The 19,534-nt window shown below is 40.2% G+C and overlaps 1 protein-coding gene across 1 annotated transcript; it reads left to right on the top strand.

Moving 5' to 3' along the window:
* The first annotated feature begins 13,814 nt into the window (after positions 1 to 13,814).
* Positions 13,815 to 18,505, top strand: fgf7 (fibroblast growth factor 7). The gene is made up of 3 exons (XM_070834730.1): positions 13,815 to 14,181; positions 17,980 to 18,086; positions 18,276 to 18,505. Exons 1-3 carry the CDS (start codon positions 13,896 to 13,898, stop codon positions 18,489 to 18,491), a joined length of 609 nt encoding a protein of 202 aa, XP_070690831.1. The 5' UTR covers positions 13,815 to 13,895; the 3' UTR covers positions 18,492 to 18,505.
* The last annotated feature ends 1,029 nt before the right edge of the window (positions 18,506 to 19,534 follow it).

The raw sequence follows: 19,534 nt of genomic DNA, 5'->3' as shown, positions 1-19,534 counted from the left end.
TACTTTTGCTTCATTCAGTTTGGTAAAAAAAAAAAAGCACTTAAAGCCCCGGGCCAGCAGAACGCACCGGCATCATGATTATATACGTGGATCCATGTCAGTCACTGACACTAGTGATTCATTAAATCCAGTTCAGCTTGAGGAATGGAAGATAAAGATTCATTGTTCACTTGTTAAAACTCCCACTTGAAGTGAGATTGGTCAGAGTTTTACTTCCACAAGGTGAAGTGCAGCTGGCTCGTTCAAATGTCCCAAAAGTTCTCATGACCTTGTGAGTGTGTTCTTGTGATCTTGTGTGTGTGTGTGTGTGTGTGTGTGTGTGTGTGTGCGCGCTCATCTTCATCGAGTCATGCGATTGATTTGACAGCTCTAACGAAAAGACTTCTTCAGGGTGAGTTTACACATACTGCTGATGCACATCCTAATGCTGCACCGGCATCTGTGTGCTTTAAAGAAATCCTAACTGAGCACTGTGTCCACTGTTTGTGCAGGCCACAACTGCAAGACCACCTTCAGGGCAATGGCAACCCACACTGTCTGCTTCAAGAATGTGCAGAAATCACCATAGTGAGCTGGATTCAACAGGCAGCTTTCTTCAACCTCTGCAGGTTGTACAACGTCACTGTAATCTTCTCCGGTAGAGCCCCTAAGCTACGCTGGTCTTTGGTACAGATGAGTGGTGTGACCATGTAGAAGTCACACACCAGATACTATATTGATGAACTTTGAAACTGATTCATGCATGCACGCATTCCATGTATGGAATCACATGGATCTCATGGATCACAAACTGGGGAGTATTTACTCTCCAGAATGTGAACTAGTGTGTCCAATTGCTGAGTAAGGCCAGCAGTGGGCTGGAGAGAGGATATAACTCTGGCTTGCATGAATTGTGTAATTTTAAAGATCAGATAGAGCCAGCATGGGTGCACGCACAGTGCAGCTGAGAGGTGATTTTTAATATTATTACTATTCATTTATTTATTCATTAACAACATTCACTTTGTATAGCAAAATAATATCTTTTTACAATTTCTTTCTGTTATAGTCAATTTTGACAATTTTGGTGAAAATGAATAAAAATAAAACTACATTCTTAACTGACTTGCTAAATTCTTTTCAATTCAACTTTAATGTAAGTACTTTCCTTTTTAGCATGCATGCCATCAGTGTGTGTTTTTGTAGTGTTCAAATATTCTACCATATGAACCCCCGCACTCCGCCGCACACCTTCCAACACTTCCCCCACCCCCAGCTGTATAGGTGTGAGGTGCGTGTCGGGTGTGATGGGAGCAGGGCAAGCGTTCCTGCAGTCCTAAGAGGTGATGAGGCCAGAAAATGTGCACTGAGGGGTGGTCTGAGGAGCCTGCCCCAGCCTTGGCAGGACCCCTGGGCCCAAATTGAAAGCAGACGTGTTTGGAGTTCATTCTCTGAGTTACTACTGTTCAATTGTGATTTACAAGAGTGTGTGAGATATGGAAATCTCTCACGCAACTCAAGATATGGGCTGAGTGAAAGCACATTGTGAAACAGGCCCCTCCGCCCTGTGGGAAGGACTAATCTGTAAACTCATGCTATCCCTCCATTTGACCAGGACTGTTTATTCAGTGTTTTCATCCTTTCAGCATGTCATCTTCTCAAATACAGGAACAATGTCTTCTTTGACTAATGGAAAAAGCATGCCCCTGAGACAGGAAATTCAGGCTTCTCTACGAGGTCGCAAGGTCGAAATAACTGTCATTGGGGCGAGAAGTGTTATTCTCAATTACAACGATGTGACATAAGATAGTGATAATAAATTCATACATTCGAAAAAACAATGTAATTTGGTGATTAAAATGTCAGTTCTTTGCACTGACCCCTAGATAGGGTTATTATACCTCCTGCACTCCTGGTGAAATGCCATTGACCACAGTCACTCGCTCTCAATACAGTGTTAACATTTATTTATTTGGCAGACTAGCTAGACGCTCTGTGAATTAGACACTTTGGTTAGCTTGCGGAGTTGCACCTGCCCTGGCTGGCAATGCCAATAAACAGAGCAAGCACACTGGAATTGATGCATTTCATGCAATTCATAGCTGGCACATTTTCCAAGTTTTTGCAATGGCAGATTTCCCAGACAACCTGCAACAACATCTCTGCCATGTTTGCTGTAGTTCATTCATTTCAATTACTTTCCACAGCTGAAAAGGGAAGGAATATGTGGAAAGTTACAGCTTTAAGATTTAATCTTAAACTATAATAAAGATGCATAAAGAAGACTTGAAAGTACAACAAATTACCTTCCACCATTTACTTTCAATTTGATGGCATCTGAATACTATGTTGGAATGGAAGTGGAAAATAAAATCGTGTATTAATTTAGTAATTGTTTTAACATTTTACTCAAAAATGTTAACTGTTTTCACTATGCATGCTTTGCTACTAAGCAGAGTGGCAGTTAGGTAAATGTTTCAAGTGCTTTTTATGACTAATTCCCTATAACAGATGTCACAGGTAAACAGAAACACATGTCGCCCTTGTAGATTTAACAGTTTGTTTTGTTCAAGCAGACAACAGCAGCGCACCTTTGGTTATAAACCAGACCAGTTCAGGACAGAACTGGCCACAAAAGTTATTTCCTCTGGCCCATGGCCTAACCTCTCGGAGACACATATATACATACACAACACGCACCACGCTCTTTCCTCTAGACAACACCTGCTCTCCACACGAACAACCCCCGTTCATCCACCTCTGTCTCACTACTAAACTCCTCCCCTCATGGCCAGTCATGGCTTTAATGAAACACTAAGAAACTCTGACCCCTGACCTTACCAGAATAATAATTAGCCAGTAATGCAAGATGGAGATCAAGAGACAAAAAGGTGGATGAAAGAAGAAGAAAGAAAGAAGAGAAATGGGGGAAATGGAGGAAAACCCAAGCTGATGCCTTATCATCACCCATTCACCTATCAAGCTCAAGGCCAGTCACAGGAGGCAAGCAGAGAAACTTCCTGGCGAGTTAGCCGCTATAAGGAATTCAAAGGGGGTAAATTGTGTCTGTTCTGCCTCCAACATCAGCTCCTGTTCTCCAGCTCTGCTCTGCTTCTCCCTCCCACTATTAAAAAGACATCCATCCTTACAAAGAGACAGAGATGGAAGCATGACAGACATTGAGAAGCACTGTTATCTAAAAGCTACAGACGGCGGTGCTTTACTTGTCGAAAATAAAACCATATGAATACATGGCATGGACATAGACAAGCCTCGACATGTGCGCATACACAAACACGCAGACTCACTTACATCTGCATGCATAATCCACTTAGACAAACAAACATGAATGATGACTAACTTGTGGATGCAAATAAACACGTAAATGCCACTGAGATTATGTTCAGTGTTGAAAGCAATAGATGTAAACTTAATAAAAGATATTTGTTTTGCTACGTGTTTTGAGAAATCCTTGCATATAAATTCTCAGTTGTGTGTGTGTGTGTGTGTGTGTGTGTGTGTGTGTGTGTGTGTGTGTGCGGACTCGTGAATCCATGAACTTGTCATCCTTTTGTAATGAGAGTTATGAAAATAAAACACAAAACACTGGCTCTCGTTATCTTCTGTCATAACACATGACACAGACGTTCCTCTCAGAAGCTAATGAACAGTTGAGTGACTCAGTGTTATGGTTATGGCTCCACTAAAGCCAGTAGCTATGAGAAGATTAAGGAGGGCTTGGATGGGTCCAAAACGAGCTCTGTCCCAGAAGAAGAATCTTATTTGGCCTTTCACTCGAGGGAGATTCATTTTGATCATGAGTCCTTTTTGTCTGCTTATTATTTTCACTAATTACCATAGCCGATACAAAAGTGAGGGACAGCTGATTTGTGTGTGTGTGTGCATGCGTGCGTGCCTTATGGCCAGCTGGAGGTGTGTCCACCCACTGCCTCCCTCGCTGGCCTCTCCTGCTGTCTGTATGCCTGTAACAACTCCAAACCACACCACAACTCAAGTGTTCCATACAAGTGATTCACAGAGCATTTGCTGTCTTTGTTTATTTTGGGGCTTTGGTTTTTGTTTTGTTTTTAGTGAATCCACTTTCAGGGCACACATCTTATTTTTGGATTCTAAAACCTCACACATTTTGCGCTGCCCAGTGCCAATCATACACTGTACAAGAGAGAAAAGTAAAAGTTGTCAAGCAGTGAGCTGTTACTGCGTGTGCAGAGTATATACTTGTATGAACTCTAGAAGTTGACTATAAACAACAGTTTGTTCAGTAAAACTAGCACAGAGGTAATGATACAGTATGTAAGGGAGGTGATCGCACTTTTGAAAATGTGCCTCAGCAAATTCTTTTCCCATGCTTAAAGTGTCTAGCATCGAATCTGTCTTATGATGAAAGAAATTAAAATGTTGGAGAATGTTAAAATGCTAATGTTAGGGCCATTGTGGTCTTGATCACAAGAACCATGTCATTAGAGGTGGGTTTGGGTTTTTAAAAAATCGATTTATTTATTGAAATCGATCTTCACTTGAATGATCCCATATTAATTCAAAAAACCGAGAGATATATTTTTTAATGTGTGCCTTTTCCTGCCGATGTGTGAAGGTAAAGCAGTACATATACAGTAATAGCATTACAGACAAATTAAAATAGGAAAAGATATTCCACTGAAGAAATAGAAATGTATTCTACACATTTGTTGTCATTGAAACAGTAAACAGAAACTTTTACTTTTGAGCATTTTAGTGTGCTGACATCAGCAGTTATGGTACAGCCTCTTGTATGGCTCCTGCTTTTTGTTTTAAAATGAACATTTTACATGTTTATAATAAAAATATCAAGTGATCGAGTGAATGCTTTAATGACAAAACCCACCCGGTGTGAATGTATAGCATTCTTACCATGCAAAAGTGTTAGCAACATCAGGACAGCCAGCTAATTTCAATTTGGCAATTAAACCCCCAATAACAATGTATGTCTTTACAGATAACAGTCTGACAAAAGCACAGTGATCAACCCCCAAAAGAACAAATCTAGACACACTATGTAAAACAGTTTTGTCCCCCAAGCCCCTAGAGCCCCATCTCTCTTTCTTCATTCCCCCTTCAATGCCAGATTCATGCCAAGTTCATTAAGTGCCCCATTTAGCTCAGTGAAGCCCCACACATGGCTCTTTTCATGAAGTTAATACACTTGGTGTGTTTGAACCTCAAACATGTTATTATTACTGCACCCTGCTGTTTGAAACCCACCCCCCACACTTTTAATGATTAGATTAGAATGTAAAGTTCTGTACCTTGATGAGCCATGGCATTTTATTAGCACGCTATTTGTTAGTCTGTTTTTAAAAGCTTGATGTGCAGGGCTTTTAACATGTTAATATTGTGAAACAACCTGCGCTTCAGTTGCATGGCTGTAAACTATGAGACAGACATGGCTTACGTGACAAAGCAGCAATGGCTCGAGAAAGACGTTGAAGTGAGAGCAACAGCACTGACAGAGTGATGCATAGACTCACAGTAATAATGAGACACTCATCTGGAAGTATTTTGTGTCAAAGAGGAAAGTAACTGTGGTTCTGAAAACAGTTGTGACAGCAATCACCAAGAGTACAGACGTATCTGACGTATTAATTTCAGATAATTTGTTGAATAAAGCTCGCTTCAGATAATGCATGGCTGCTGGGAGTGATTATGATCACAATTTATTAGGATAGTCCTATTGTGATTTTTTTTTTCACCAGTAGGAAGTCTACAAAACTCAGATTTTAGTCATTAAAAATAGCCAATTTATACAGATCTTGGCTGAAATGTATGTAACTTATGCATTATGGTATTATAATTCCATGTATGACTGTGACCTGTTCGTTAGCAGAGTATCAGAACTATCAGGTTCAAATGCTACGATCAGTAGTAGTAGCCCCTTTTCATCAGTATGAAGGATGATTTCTGTTTTACAGTCAGACTTCGGGTTCAGAATGTTGACATGTCTGTCTAACTGGAAGTTAGACCTGCGCTGGACCTTTCTAGGGGTTTTAGGGTGTGATGTTGGAATGTTTTGGGATGTATTGGGATGTGTTGGCATGTCTTGGAATGTGTTCGGATTTATCGGGATGTGTTCGGATCTGTTGGGGTATGTTGGGATGTGTTGGGATGCATTTGGATATATTGGGATGTGTTTGGATTTATTGGGATGTATTGGGATGTGTTGGGATACGTTGGGATGTGTTTAAATGTATTGGGATATGTTGGGATGTGTGGGGGATGAGATGGGATATACTGGGAATGTTGGGATGTATTGAGATGTGTTGGGATGTGTAAGTCAACCTTTTTTAACTTCATGTAGCACTGAACAACTTTCATAGGAAAAAATGGGTTCTCTTTATACATCCACAGTACAATATGACTACTAACATGCTATTGTTAGCAGACATAGTGTTCTAGGTAGGTGTGTTTGCACACTAACAATTAGCACCAAACACAAAGTACTGCTGAGGCTAATGGGATGGTCATTAATTTTGTAGATATTTGGTCATAAATAAAGTATTGGACAAAGTAATACTTTGACCTGATGATGTTGCTAGATGAGGTTTGGGTAATTAAAGTTCTTTCTGAGGGAGGCATGAAGGTGTGTGAACCAAATTTCAAGGCTATCTATACTCAAATGTCAAACTCATGGTGTCGCTAGAGGAAAAGTCAGAGGATCATAAAAGTCATTAGTCTTCATCCTGCGGGAGCCATGACTGTCTGCAGCAACTGCCCAACGTCCACGGAGCATAAAAAACTGGTGTCTCTCTACCTTCAGAACATTCTGGCAGTCCTTGAAAATATACTAAAATATATGATATTATTCATTCCAAGGTTCTACAATCAAAAGTGTCCATTGGTTGGTTGTAAGGTGGAAACGTTTGATACTCTGACATTACTGTCACATCTGGAAAGACATGAAAATGCTCATACTGCCAGAGGTAGTAAATTCAACGTTAATACACATAAAACCAATGGAAATAAATGGTAAAAGACAGAGACACATACCAGAATTTTTTTGGCAATGTGAGGATCATCACTTTTTTCTCAGTGCATTTGGCCTTATAACAGGTAACTAAGAGTGGAATATTGTGGAGGTCATGCGACAGCAAAATCAGGGCACGACTGGTCTCAGAATATTCTGAGGGCTAATTATCATGTGTTTAGACAAAAAGTATATGAACCATAATTACAGCTTCAACATTGTACTTTGTAACCACAAACTTTTGTGTGTGTGTAAACCTATAGGAAAGCATATTCTAGTCTGGCAAGATTACACTGTGTGACACTAAATGGATAAATTATAGTTTTCAATTCCACTCATTCAAAAATCCACTTATTGTTCACCAAGTAATCCCAAAGTCTCCTGTAGCCTGGGAAAGAGACAAATCTGTGAGCTTATGTTTTATTTGCTCCAGACTCGCAAATCAGAGAGAATTCCTGCAGACCTGTCCGATGTCACAAAAGTTGATATGATGACTGACAGAGGAGCACCGTTGAGGCATTTTTGTAAACAACCAAGGCGACTGCTGCTGATGTGGCATGTTCTGTTGAATCTCATGTCAGTTTTAGACAAACTGAACGGTGCATATACTGTATGGTATTTATTACCTAAGGGAAAAGGGAAGGAGAGGATTTCCATAATGGAGATACATGAAGCATAACAACAAGAGAGTTCAAGTACAAAAGAAACAGCCACTGAAAAATTAGATGGTGCACAAAAGGACTTATTTATACTCCTGAAAACAGCTGGTATCATTTCTTCATGGATTTATGCTTCAAATTATAAATACGAACTGAATTAGAGGTTTCAATGTAAACTGTCCACTGTTTTGACTCAGACACTCAAAGTGCTTATTTTAGAAGCTCTTCCCCCTTTAAAGCCACTAAGGCAGAGTGCGTCTTTATAAGTAAGGCTCTGTTTTTTTCTGATACATGAACAGATATGGTGAGCAGTTAAGACTGTGATCCCTAACAGCTGTTCCTGCATTAGATGGGATCAGAGTATTCCCCCGACAGTGGAGCACAACGCTGGTTCACATTCTCTAACAAGGCTGATTACACCAGTCCTAATGCACTGCAACTGCCTTCAGCATCCCGAAGACTGCCTACTAACAAATCAGCGCATACTTTACAGAAAACTTGTGAAATTAAGTTTCCATACTCACTTCTGTCACTTTATCATTACATATTTGTGCCATACAAATCTAACTTCATGGCCTGTAGGTACAGCATAAGATTACATTTCAAGAGCAAATGATGCTGTCAGGGTGGTCTCATCATCAGGTTTGACTGAATATATTTCATTCTATATGCTCAGGTTGTGTTAAGAAGAGACCCTTATGGGTAATAACATTTACTGAGGGAGGCCAAGGAACGTTGCTAACCTCGATCTCACACCTCTGACCAGTCAGTGACAACCTGAGTTGTGACCATGTGTCGCCTTTTACTGCGCTAACACCCAGTGTGACAGCAGGACCCAGGAAGAGAAGCTTCAAAGAGCCAAGCAGAGCAGCAGTGTGCATATGTGGGTGTATGTGTGTGTGTGTGTGTGTGTGTGGGAGACGCTGTGTATACACATGCTGTATAACAGTGTACTGCAAAGGCTGAACTCACACAGCTTCACTATTCCTCTTTGTACACTACCTTAAATGGTGAGTACAGCCTCGACACTTGAAACCTGTTGTTTTACTAAGACAATATTTAACTAACAAAACAATGCAATTGTATACACTTAATCTGCATAAAACAATTTAAGAGAAAATAATCTTAATATATAGGGAGCTAAAGCATTTCTTATATGGTGAGATTACATTTTTCTAAGCATGAAAATATTGCTTTTCATCAAATCCAGATCTATCAAACTGATTTTAAGGCTGTATGATTGAGAAAGTGATATTGGCTTGGGACAGACATGATATGAATTAAGTGTTTTGTTTCTGATCTGACCAGTGAACTGAAAGTACTTCACTTTTTGAAATGAATTGGTTTAACATGCAATTCAACTATTTGCTGCTATGTTACAAAAAATATCCTTTTGCCATTGTGTGTGTGTGTGTGTGTGTGTATGTGTTTGTGTGTATACGTGTAAACTGTGTGTATATGAGTGTGTGCGTGTGTTTGTAAGCTAGTTATTTATAGTTGGAGCTAATGTTGTGAGGCTCCATCCCCAGAGATCCCCAATTATCATGGAATTTAGAAAGCAAAAGCTAGACCCAAACAGTCTAAAACAGTGCTAAGAATAGGCTGACCTTAGACATAATCCATTCCCCCTGCATAAATGCAGTCGTATCACTAGAAGACAGGGTAAAGAGAACACGCACACACAGACACAGAGGCTATTCTCTCTCCAGGAATGCTTTTAGAGTGTTGAGAACAGACACTGCGTGTAGGCAGATGTCTCTGCAGTAATAGTGGAAACTATCATAAATTCTGGTTCTAGTTTCATGTGCTTCAAGAGGTTATTGAGATGCAACATAGTGATAAATCATAGAATTATTCCTATCCTGCATAGAACGGATTGGAAACAATTTGATTGAAGGGATTGGAAACAATTCATTCAACAATTGCTTATCTAGTGAGCCTTTAGACAATTGTGTGATTTGTGTGACAAGATTTCTCTGCAACACTGTTATACTGCATGAAGCAGACGGATACACAACAACGCTCTGAGATTGGAGCTGGAGGTTAGTCTGAATTTGGATTTGGAACAGGACTTGAGTTCCTGGTGAGCTTGCATGTTTGCGTGTTACAGTGCAATCATCTAAGCCCTCACAGACTCTCTACTGGTTTCACCAACATTTCACACAACATTTAACAATGGGAATCAATTAAAAGGAGCTGTAAGATTTTAAACGCTGACCTCCAGTCGACAAAACAGCAATTAACTCGCACAGCAAAAGAGAGAAAGAGAGAGATAAACAAAGTAGTGGGGGGGGGGAGAAGGCATACCCTCATTGAGATTTAAAGAGGCTCACTCACGCATGTTTAGTGTGCCTGCCTCACGGCCACTGCACTTCCTATGCTACTGTAAACTCTAGACAGTGCTGGGTCTTTGATCCTTGAACGGCAGCAGGCAGTCATTCAGGCTATAAAACCACACACACATACCTGTGTGCACGCGCACGCACACACACACACACACACACACAAAAATCAAATATAAGTAATTTCTAACTTACAGTATATGCACTGTACATGTCACTTTAGGACACCACCTCAGCTTTCAAGTTTCCAGGCTTGCAAGTAAGACAGACAGTTAAAAGTAGTGAACTACTATCAATAATTATCAATATTACTATTATTACAAGAGAGAAAAAGTAACAAACACACAAAAAAATTGAAAAAACAAAAGACAACTAAAAAACAGTATATGCATTTTAAGGAGTGATTTACAATACCGATCAGAGAAAATAAATACAGAGTTCCTGAGATAACTGATCTACTTTTAGAGGATAAAAACTGATCTGATATGACAGAGGTGTTCCAGCTGTTTGACCTCTCAGCTACCTGAATTTAAACCTTTACATTTTCGCATGACCTGGTCTTCAATTACGGACACAAAGTTGTTACACATTTCCAAGTAGTCGCCCTAGACACCCAACCCAACCCAAGGTGAGAGCAAGGGTCACTGATTGAACAACTGCTTATGCAGTGAAAAATACCCACCATTCTTCCAGCATCCCAGCCTCATACCAAATGCCATGAAGTGGCCAGCATGTGGATGACTGTCAGCACTGTGACCTTTTCCCAAGAGGTTAAAGCCTGGAATGGTGAGACATGCAGACACTTATTGAAAAGGAAGTGGTGGGTCATGCTGGCAACAGGCTGGGGGAATAATGTCAAACCTCTTTCTCTTGAGCCATGAACTCTTCTTAGTAGAGCCCGAGGTGCTCCCAAGCCACATAGGGCAGGTGATCTTTCAAGCATGTTCTAGGTCTGCACCCAGTCGGACATAACAAAAATACCTCCACAGATGAGATGCCCGACTCACCCCAGATCTAAGAAGCAATAGTTCTAGTCTAGTCTGGGCTCATTTTGGATATCTCATCAGTTAAATATCTGGCACATGGTGAACTGCTTGTATATTTTCTTTTGGTTTGGGTTCATGGTCACAAACATGGAGAGGATGAGAAGTAGTAATTTGAGGGATTCACAGCTCATATTCACCTCCCAATATCACATTCAATCTTACTCATGAAGACATGTTGACTTATTCTCTTGGGACAGAAGTCAGTTCATGTTCCTGACCTCCATGCAACATGGCACCTTGTGACTATGAGGATTTTTAACCTCAGATGGGCAAGGCTTCCCTGAGGGCCTGATGCCTTCTTCATGGAAAGTGTGTCAGACAGAACCTTCTCCAGGACAACACCCAGAAATGTTCCTAAGAAGAACCCCCCTAACGAATACCTCTCACCTTAGACATATATGCAAAAGAAAAGAGCACAGCCCCTGTCTAGGAGTTTGGCTCATCAGCTGGTGCTGTGTATTACAGTGAGGCCAGACTAATCTAGATGGTATTGCTCAGCCTCCTGCACAGGCTCCACTGGCTCCAGCTCCTTTCCCACCAAGGTAGTGACACTCCAAGGGTCAGTCCCCCAAGGGTTTCACCTGTGCCTGCCGCACGTGGCACTATAACCCAACACAGATCCCTGCAGGAAGTGAGCCCGTATGGAGACTCAGCATTGTTTTGAGCATGACCAGACCCCATGGGCCAAGCCACTAGGGTCTCGCCTGCAAGCTCCCCTTACAGACCTTTCTACAGGAGGGGGCCTAGTTTCCAGTTTCCAGGCAAGGTCACTTTTCTGTTGAGGCCAGTTTATAGGGGTCTTGGAATCGCCTTGTCTGGCCCCTCTCCTGGCAGCAATTTGCTTTGGGGGACCCTGCCAGGTACTCCCTGGCCCAGATAACACAGCTCCTAATTTATGAAGATTTAGGTTTTACATTCATTTTAATGTCTAGTTCTCTGGTATTTGTAATATAGCTGCTGCCTGAAGTGATCAGCTAAGTAATATTTCCTTGGCCTATGCGTTCAAAAGACCAGAGTTTGAACTGTCTCTGAGGTGATAGAAGGGACAAATGAACAGGCCAGAGTGACACCTAATAGATCAGGGTTTTACGACCCCCTGTTTAGAGATGAGAAGGAGACCTGCTGCGGCCAGAAGTCCCTCTCTCTCAGGTCTGCAGCCCTGACCTCCCCAGGGGAGCGCATCATTAGGGCCCATATAAACTTTTGAAGTAGCGAGTACAAGGAAAGGCCAGGTATGCAAGGCAATAAATTGTGACTTTAAATACAAACACAAAAAGTGAAAGAGTGCATGACCCCTGACACAGTGATGACTACTTCTGAGCAGTTATGTCCTCTGTTTTTCTCTGCTTGAATAGATAACTGCCAAGCATAACTTATTGCTTCCTACTATTACACTCAATAAGAATGAGAACTGAAGGGCTTCTTTGAAGTTTTTTTTAACTTGAGTCAATAAATCCTTACCAATGATTCAGGGCAGCTAAGTCAAACCACTAATTAATTGTGACATTTAAAATGACAGGGAAGAAATTCCTTAAAGCTTTGTCATTAGGACAAATAGCTTAGCCATCAATTAAATGAATGTGAGTCACTGTGAGTTCTGTAACAGGCACAGCACAAACCTATTTAAGTGCATGATGTTTCCTGGAAAAGGATGTAGTAAGTTCTGCAAGTGAGCGTGCATGCAAATGTTCTTAAAGTATTTAGAAGTGCATACCAGGGAGAACCTGCTATTCTAAGAGTTTATAGCTCCCTCTCATGTCCAGTGGGTGAGAAACAGTGAGAGGCAGGCAGAGGGTGTTTCTCCATTGCATCTCAGCCAGGGACAGCTGACTGGTTGGGATCTAATTGCTCTCAAGTGAGGTCAGCAGGAGGCATTTATCTAAGCAGAGTGCACAGCGACAGTGGAAGATGCACAGAGTCAGCCTGCCAGAATCAGGGAGACATCCATGGGAATTGACAGAAGCTCCCAGCTCTTGCTTAGGTTTACTGCATTACTGGGCTTGGTTTACAACTGAGACTACAGCTTTAGAACTCAAGAGTCTTCAAATTAAAACTTTTGCTGAGAGGGAACACATCTCTGACAACTCCTGTCATCACTCAGAGCACATGTAAGTCATTAAACTACAGATTTTAATCTTTACAAGAAGAGCAGCATGGTTTGCTTGTTTGAAAATACATAGTGTATGTATCCAACAGCATTGATGCAATATTTCACTGTTCTGGGTGTATGACAGGGCAGCATATGCCTGTCAAAGTATGCCACAGAAATGCTGATTTACTGCTACGCTCTTTGAAAGTTGTTTGAAAATTTATAGGAGCTCTTAAATAGAACTGAGTGAATCCCAGTAATGATTTAATTCCTTTTTTGAAGATGCTTAAACAAAAATCTTTCAACTTCTAAGTGTAGTGAGTATAATTATTTTTTCCAATTGTGTTACCTAGAATCAATCAGGTCTGCATTTTTTTTTTTTTGTAGACATATCCTGAACAACATTTCCTGAACTGGATTATGACTTGTGTCTGACGATGGTCTCAAGAGGATGGAGCAGTCAGCGCACACCATCACTGAGGACTAAAGGATTGAGAGACATCATCTCATAATACTGTCACCTGTCCTCTTTTTCACACCGCTCTCAAGCTTCAGCTAACCACAACCGGCATAACAAAGTCTCCTCCACAACCACTGTGTCTCAACGTTCCACTAGGAGTCCCTGCTGCAGGATCACGGTCCTGGAGGTCACAACACAAGGGCCACAAGTCAGGGGGTCGCTGGGCCGAGGGATAGTGCACAGATCTCGTTCTCACATTTCAGTATGTTGTTCATTGATCCCCACTGCATTGTATTATAATGCGCAAATGGATGCTGACATGGAACCTTCAAAATCTGTTCTCGGGACTGTACCTGCATGCAATCTTCCTGTTTGGCAGCGTGTGTGTGGTCTACAGTGACTGCACTCCAGAACAACTTGCTGCCATCATGAACTGCTCAAAACACGAGCGTCACACCAGGAATTACGACTACATGGAGGGAGGAGATGTGCGCATACGACAGCTGTTCAGCCGCACGCAATGGTTCCTAACAATTGATGACAATGGCAACATCAATGGGACTCAAGATCCCACCAACTGCTACAGTAAGGATCATTTTGATTGTCTAATTATGAAACAAACGGTTTACTATGAAATCCACTGCATTTATAGTATTAAAACAGTGCTACTTATTTGCCAGAATATATTTTCTAAAAGGGAATTAACTTGAATGTCTGTGTGAACTTAGTCCTAGAATTTGAAATGTTGAAATGCAGGCCATGCAGAGTTTAGCTGTGAGATCTTTCCACTGAGTCAGTGAAGAACCTTTGGCCCGTCAAGGTGACAGAAGCACGTGGGAGGTGTTATTGTTATACGGAGCTCTCTACAGTGTAATCACACTGTTAATGGGTCATGCGTCTCTCTGTTAGAGCAGCCAAAGTGACAGAGGTAAAATGAAGCAGGTGGGGGCTTTGGCTTGTTAAACCATAACACCATGTAAACACAGGCTGTAATGAAGTAAACTGAAGGGTCTTAGAGACTGATGGGTGCCGGGCCCCTGTGACCTCGGACTCACACCTGTACAGACTTACATTTGTTCAGCCTGATTTACTCCCCCACAAACTCACAGTGTCAGAATGAACAACTGAAGTCTCATATAGAGACAGCCACCATACGGCATCTAGTCCAAAGTCACTGTTCCATACAATTGAAAGTAAAATCTGTCAAATTACGCATGCCAATTAACACATGAACGGCTAATTGTGTTTTCTAACCACGGTAACTGTAATTTATCATGGTAAATTGCTAGAATTGCTGATTTAGAGCCAACATTTTTCGAAGTTCCTGTTTTGAGATACCACTGGAAGTCTCTGTCATGGTGAGGATGTTTTAAGTAGTTATCATTTCCTCCTATCTGACAGTGTGGCTGTGGCAGGAATGTTGGCTTGACAGGGAAATGCCTCAAAGTTGATGGAAAAGATGCTTGTGCAACAATTGGCAGTCATAGGCAGAAAAATTGATACACCCATATGTGGCTGACAATCGCACGCTAAAAGCACAGAAAAATTTCACCCTAAGCCTTTGAAGAGACTAGTGTGGTGCAGATATATATACATATATGTGTGTAATAAATCAGTGAGTCATACTTTTTGGCAGCAGTGAACAAGAAGTCCTGGAAAGCTGATTGCTTTTACAAAAAGAGAGAGCAAAAAAAAACAAGAAGAAACCAAAATGAAAAACTTGGAGCTGCATTATTTTTGGCCTTCACATTCCGTATGTCCCTTTAACAAAAATACAGGCTTACTCATCTCTTGCACCACACAAACTTTTTCTAACTTATATTTCAAAGGATTGTTCACATCAAAAATCAAAACGCCTGAAACGCACACTGTTATTTCTTTAAAGCTTTTACAGCTGCAGTGTACACCTAAATGTCTAACATTAATATTGGCATCATATAAAAAAAAACACCTGTGCTATAGATCCCGTTTCTAAAAAAGTTCTGGTCAGGGGTATTGCAATTGTTTCTACTACAATTTTGTTCTGTCAAATCCTCAAGCGCAAACAAACCCATGTCTATTATAAGATAAGACAACAGATAGACTTCCTTCTAAAAAATCGTAAATGGTAATTACTAGCATTGCTTGTGTCTAAGTGAAAAAAAAATTGCATAATCAAAATGTGATAACAATGTCAATAAAAAGTTGTGTTAAGCTCCAGCACAGAGTAGATAAACAACTTCCAAGCAGGCAGTCAACAAATTATCAACCACAACATGATATGTGGAAAGCAGTAATTTTTAACTGGGCAGCAGAATGTTTTGCCAAGGTCTCTACACTAGATAATTCAAATTGTGGCATAATAGACTTGATGTCAGGTGCGGCCAAATAAAAATAATTGAGTGACTTACTGTATCGTATTCCTGCTATTTAAATCACTGTAATCTAAGAAATTCCCCACAGAAACACAGATAATCTGATAAAGATATGGAGTATTTTGTAGTTTCAGTACAGATAAGGATTAAATTCACATTTGAAGACAAATTGATTAAAGTGTTAAAATTCATTTTCCAGACATTGCGTGTTGTCACAGTATTTAGTATGAAGCAGTCAATAATAATCTGACATTCCATTGTACAATAATGCACTATTCCTGGAAGGCTCTCTGCAACATCCTTACCAATGAATGTAAACACTGGATTCGAACTCTTTTCAGAAAAAGCACGATTAGGGATTACCCACAAGTTAGTTTACTTAGCCAGGGGCCTGACCAGCAAATTTGTTCAAGCTGAGGATAGTCTGAGAGGCTATCCGCATCAGAGCCAAAATGTTAACAATATGCGTGTGTGGAAATGTGTTCCATCTTTCCACAGTAGACCAAACAACTGTAGCTGTTACATGTAGTACTATGGGAAAAGTAATAACTAATCAAAGCAACAAACTCAGGCTGAAATCCCTACTTGAGAAATAAACATGCAGTTGCCACCCGTGTGTGGATTATAGGGAAATGAATGGCCAAATGATTTTCAATGAATAAGCTGAGATGTATCACTAACAGTTGTTAATGTGAACTTGATCACCTTTACCTCAAGTCATGATAAATAAAATCAAATAGGGGAATAGTAAAGCAGGATTGAATAAATATGAGTGCACAGTCAAAGGGCGGTAATATTAAGCCAAATATCAGTGAAAGCAGAGCACAAACAACATTCCAAGATTGGGAGACTGCCATCTGTTTGTGATCAAAAACTAAAATGCAGCATGCTCAATGTCAATCTGAAGAGCTCTAATAGAGTTCTTCCCTCTTTTCTCTGTTTGTCAAATGAAATAATTTCTGCAATATGTAAAAATTAACAAAGTTTTGAGATTAAAATGATATGATCTGGACCTTGTTGATGTCCCTGAAATACATATTTTTGTGTTAATCTTTTGAGTTGATGTATTATGATTATGATTCACCGTATCTGCAATAGTGACATCTTACCTTCAATCACAAAAGCTAAGAAAACAGTATGTATGTAATGTAAATTTCCATGATGAGATAACATTTTACATTTTTTATTGAGCCAAGTCTGTATAACCGCTGGACAAATGATCAGTGATCTGCGGATCTGATGGATTAAATGATTAAGTAAAAAGCATTCTTACTTTAAAGTCCCGCAAGTAACTATCTCCTTTAGTCTCAAGGGAGGTGAAACACCATACTGTGATCACTACTGAAAACATTGTTAATATTAGATCTTTTTCCTTTGTGATTTAGAAATATTGCTGTATACGTGATTCTGATTTAGTAAGCAGTAAGTGATTTATTTCGGCCTTTCAAAATGGCACACTGGTCTATTCACATTTTCTACTAAAGCATCAAGTCTCTAAATTACAGTCATTGTGTCTCATTGGAAAGCTTAGTTCTATTTGCTCCAACAAAATATTTAAAACATGCCTCATATAGTATATGTATACAATAGTATGTACAGCATATACAATATATCGTCAAAAGTACCTGCCATTCATTCTGAGGGTTGCATAATAAAATGATTTAAAAAAAAATCATACCAAAACAAGTGTTTTTACTCTCCCAGATTTGAAGAGCAGTTCTAAAATGTAGCGTGCAAAGCACATGCAAGGAGGTAGTTTTCCCAATCCCAGGAGAGAGAGGCCTAATCTGTCTCCCATATGTGCTATGGCATAGGTTGTGGTTTGTGTAATGGCCACCCAGGCCAGTTAACAAGGCTTGAATAAAGCCAGAGAGACCACAGACTGATTAACCACAGGAACTTCCATCCCGTTTGTTAATGAAGATGAATGTTGAGAGCAGTTTGGAGCTGGAGTGAAGGCTGAATGTCAACAGAGTCTTATCTGTCCTGTAATATGTCTCATTTTCCTAACTGTCTGAATGTCTGGCAGGTATCCTAGAGATCAGGACAGTGTCTGAGGGGGGCATACTGGCGATCAAAGGCGTGAAGAGTCAGTATTATATCTCTATGAACAAGGCTGGACAGCTGCAAGGCAAGGTAATATTTTTTCTTCAGTGAGAAAAGCCATACACTGCTTTCCGCTAATACGCAGTCAAGCAGAAATACAACAATTATTGCAAAACAACCATCTGACTATTCAAGACCAAAAGCTGGCAATAAAGACAAATGCTGGCAACAGCAGATTGATTGGTATGAATGCTGTAATGTTTGTCTCCTCTTTTACAGAGGATCTACAATGAAAACTGCAACTTCAAAGAGGTTTTCCTAGAAAACTACTTTAATGCTTACTCCTCTGCAAAGTGGACTAAAAATGGCAAAGAAATGTTCATAGCCCTGTCTCAGAAGGGAAAGCCAATGCGGGGGAAGAAGACGAGGAGGGAGCATGTAGCATCTCACTTCATTCCCATGAAGTGCAGGGAGGAGGAGCGGAGGGTGGACTGAAAGAGCAGAGGACTAATGAGTCGCAAATTGTGTATGATTTGAATCACATATTATATATGTTAACAACACATATAAACTCATTACCAACGTCACACTCCCCTCCTCTCCATTTGTAGATCTGTTATGTTATGTATCAATGATATGTTGTAATTTTGGTAAGATAAAGCAACAGATAGCAGACGGCTACATGAAAGTATTCCAAATATCTTCAAATACAATGGTGAAGCAAGAAAATGGTGAAATATCTGAAACAGCTTTGGACTGGTACACAAACTGTAAAACCACCCAAGTGTACTCAATGTTATTGTTATTTTGAGTTAAATATTATATTTCCTTATAAAACAGTTAAGTGTTTTCTTATAAAACAGTAAAATGTATTATGCACAGTCAGGACTGTATCCTTTTCCAAAGATGATCCACACCCGGCCAGATGAGGAGACCTGTACGAACAGAGAGGTCCTGAGTAGAGATTTGGCTTGACTAAGATGTGCTGAAGCAAGCTGGACTTGTCTTTTTTAATGGTACAAGTGCTCAGAGCACGGAGACACAATGAATTACAATAGCTCAGTAAAAGCGTTCAGTAAAATTAAAGTATAGTATCTGTTTGTGAGTGATCTGTTTTGATCTGTCTGTCCTTCCTGCATTGAAAACTGTGGTTGTAGCTGATTGTAGCTGCTCACTGATTCTCTCTTTATTATCAAGGTGTGATTTTGAAATGCTAAAAAAATCTGCTGCTGCTGAAAAGATATCAAGATTAAAATACAAAGTGAACAACATAAGACATATGTATGTGATGCAATCTCTTTCCATCTGGGTTAATACTCCTGTACGCTAAAATAGTTATGACAGTCCCATTTTAACTATGTACGGCAAAGACACAAAATGGACCAGAAGGTTATTAACACACCAAATCAAACACGCTTGTCAGTCTCAAGGGCCATATCACTGCAATATCCCAATACCGACTGTAACATCACAGGACCTTATCATTCATGGTTGTAAGTTATTTGTTTTATTTATATACAGTAAAACAGATGAAATAT

Source organism: Pempheris klunzingeri, chromosome 1 (assembly GCF_042242105.1).
Source record: "Pempheris klunzingeri isolate RE-2024b chromosome 1, fPemKlu1.hap1, whole genome shotgun sequence".
In the NCBI taxonomy this organism is placed as follows: Eukaryota; Metazoa; Chordata; class Actinopteri; order Acropomatiformes; family Pempheridae; genus Pempheris; species Pempheris klunzingeri.
This window is presented reverse-complemented; position numbering and strand designations above follow the sequence as displayed.

Coding starts and splice junctions, on each gene's coding strand:
- fgf7 (XM_070834730.1), top strand. CDS start 13,896: ATGCGCAAATGGATGCTGACATGGAACCTTCAAAATCTGTTCTCGGGA. Junction 14,182..17,979: donor AGATCCCACCAACTGCTACA/GTAAGGATCATT, acceptor AATGTCTGGCAG/GTATCCTAGAGATCAGGACA. Junction 18,087..18,275: donor CTGGACAGCTGCAAGGCAAG/GTAATATTTTTT, acceptor CCTCTTTTACAG/AGGATCTACAATGAAAACTG.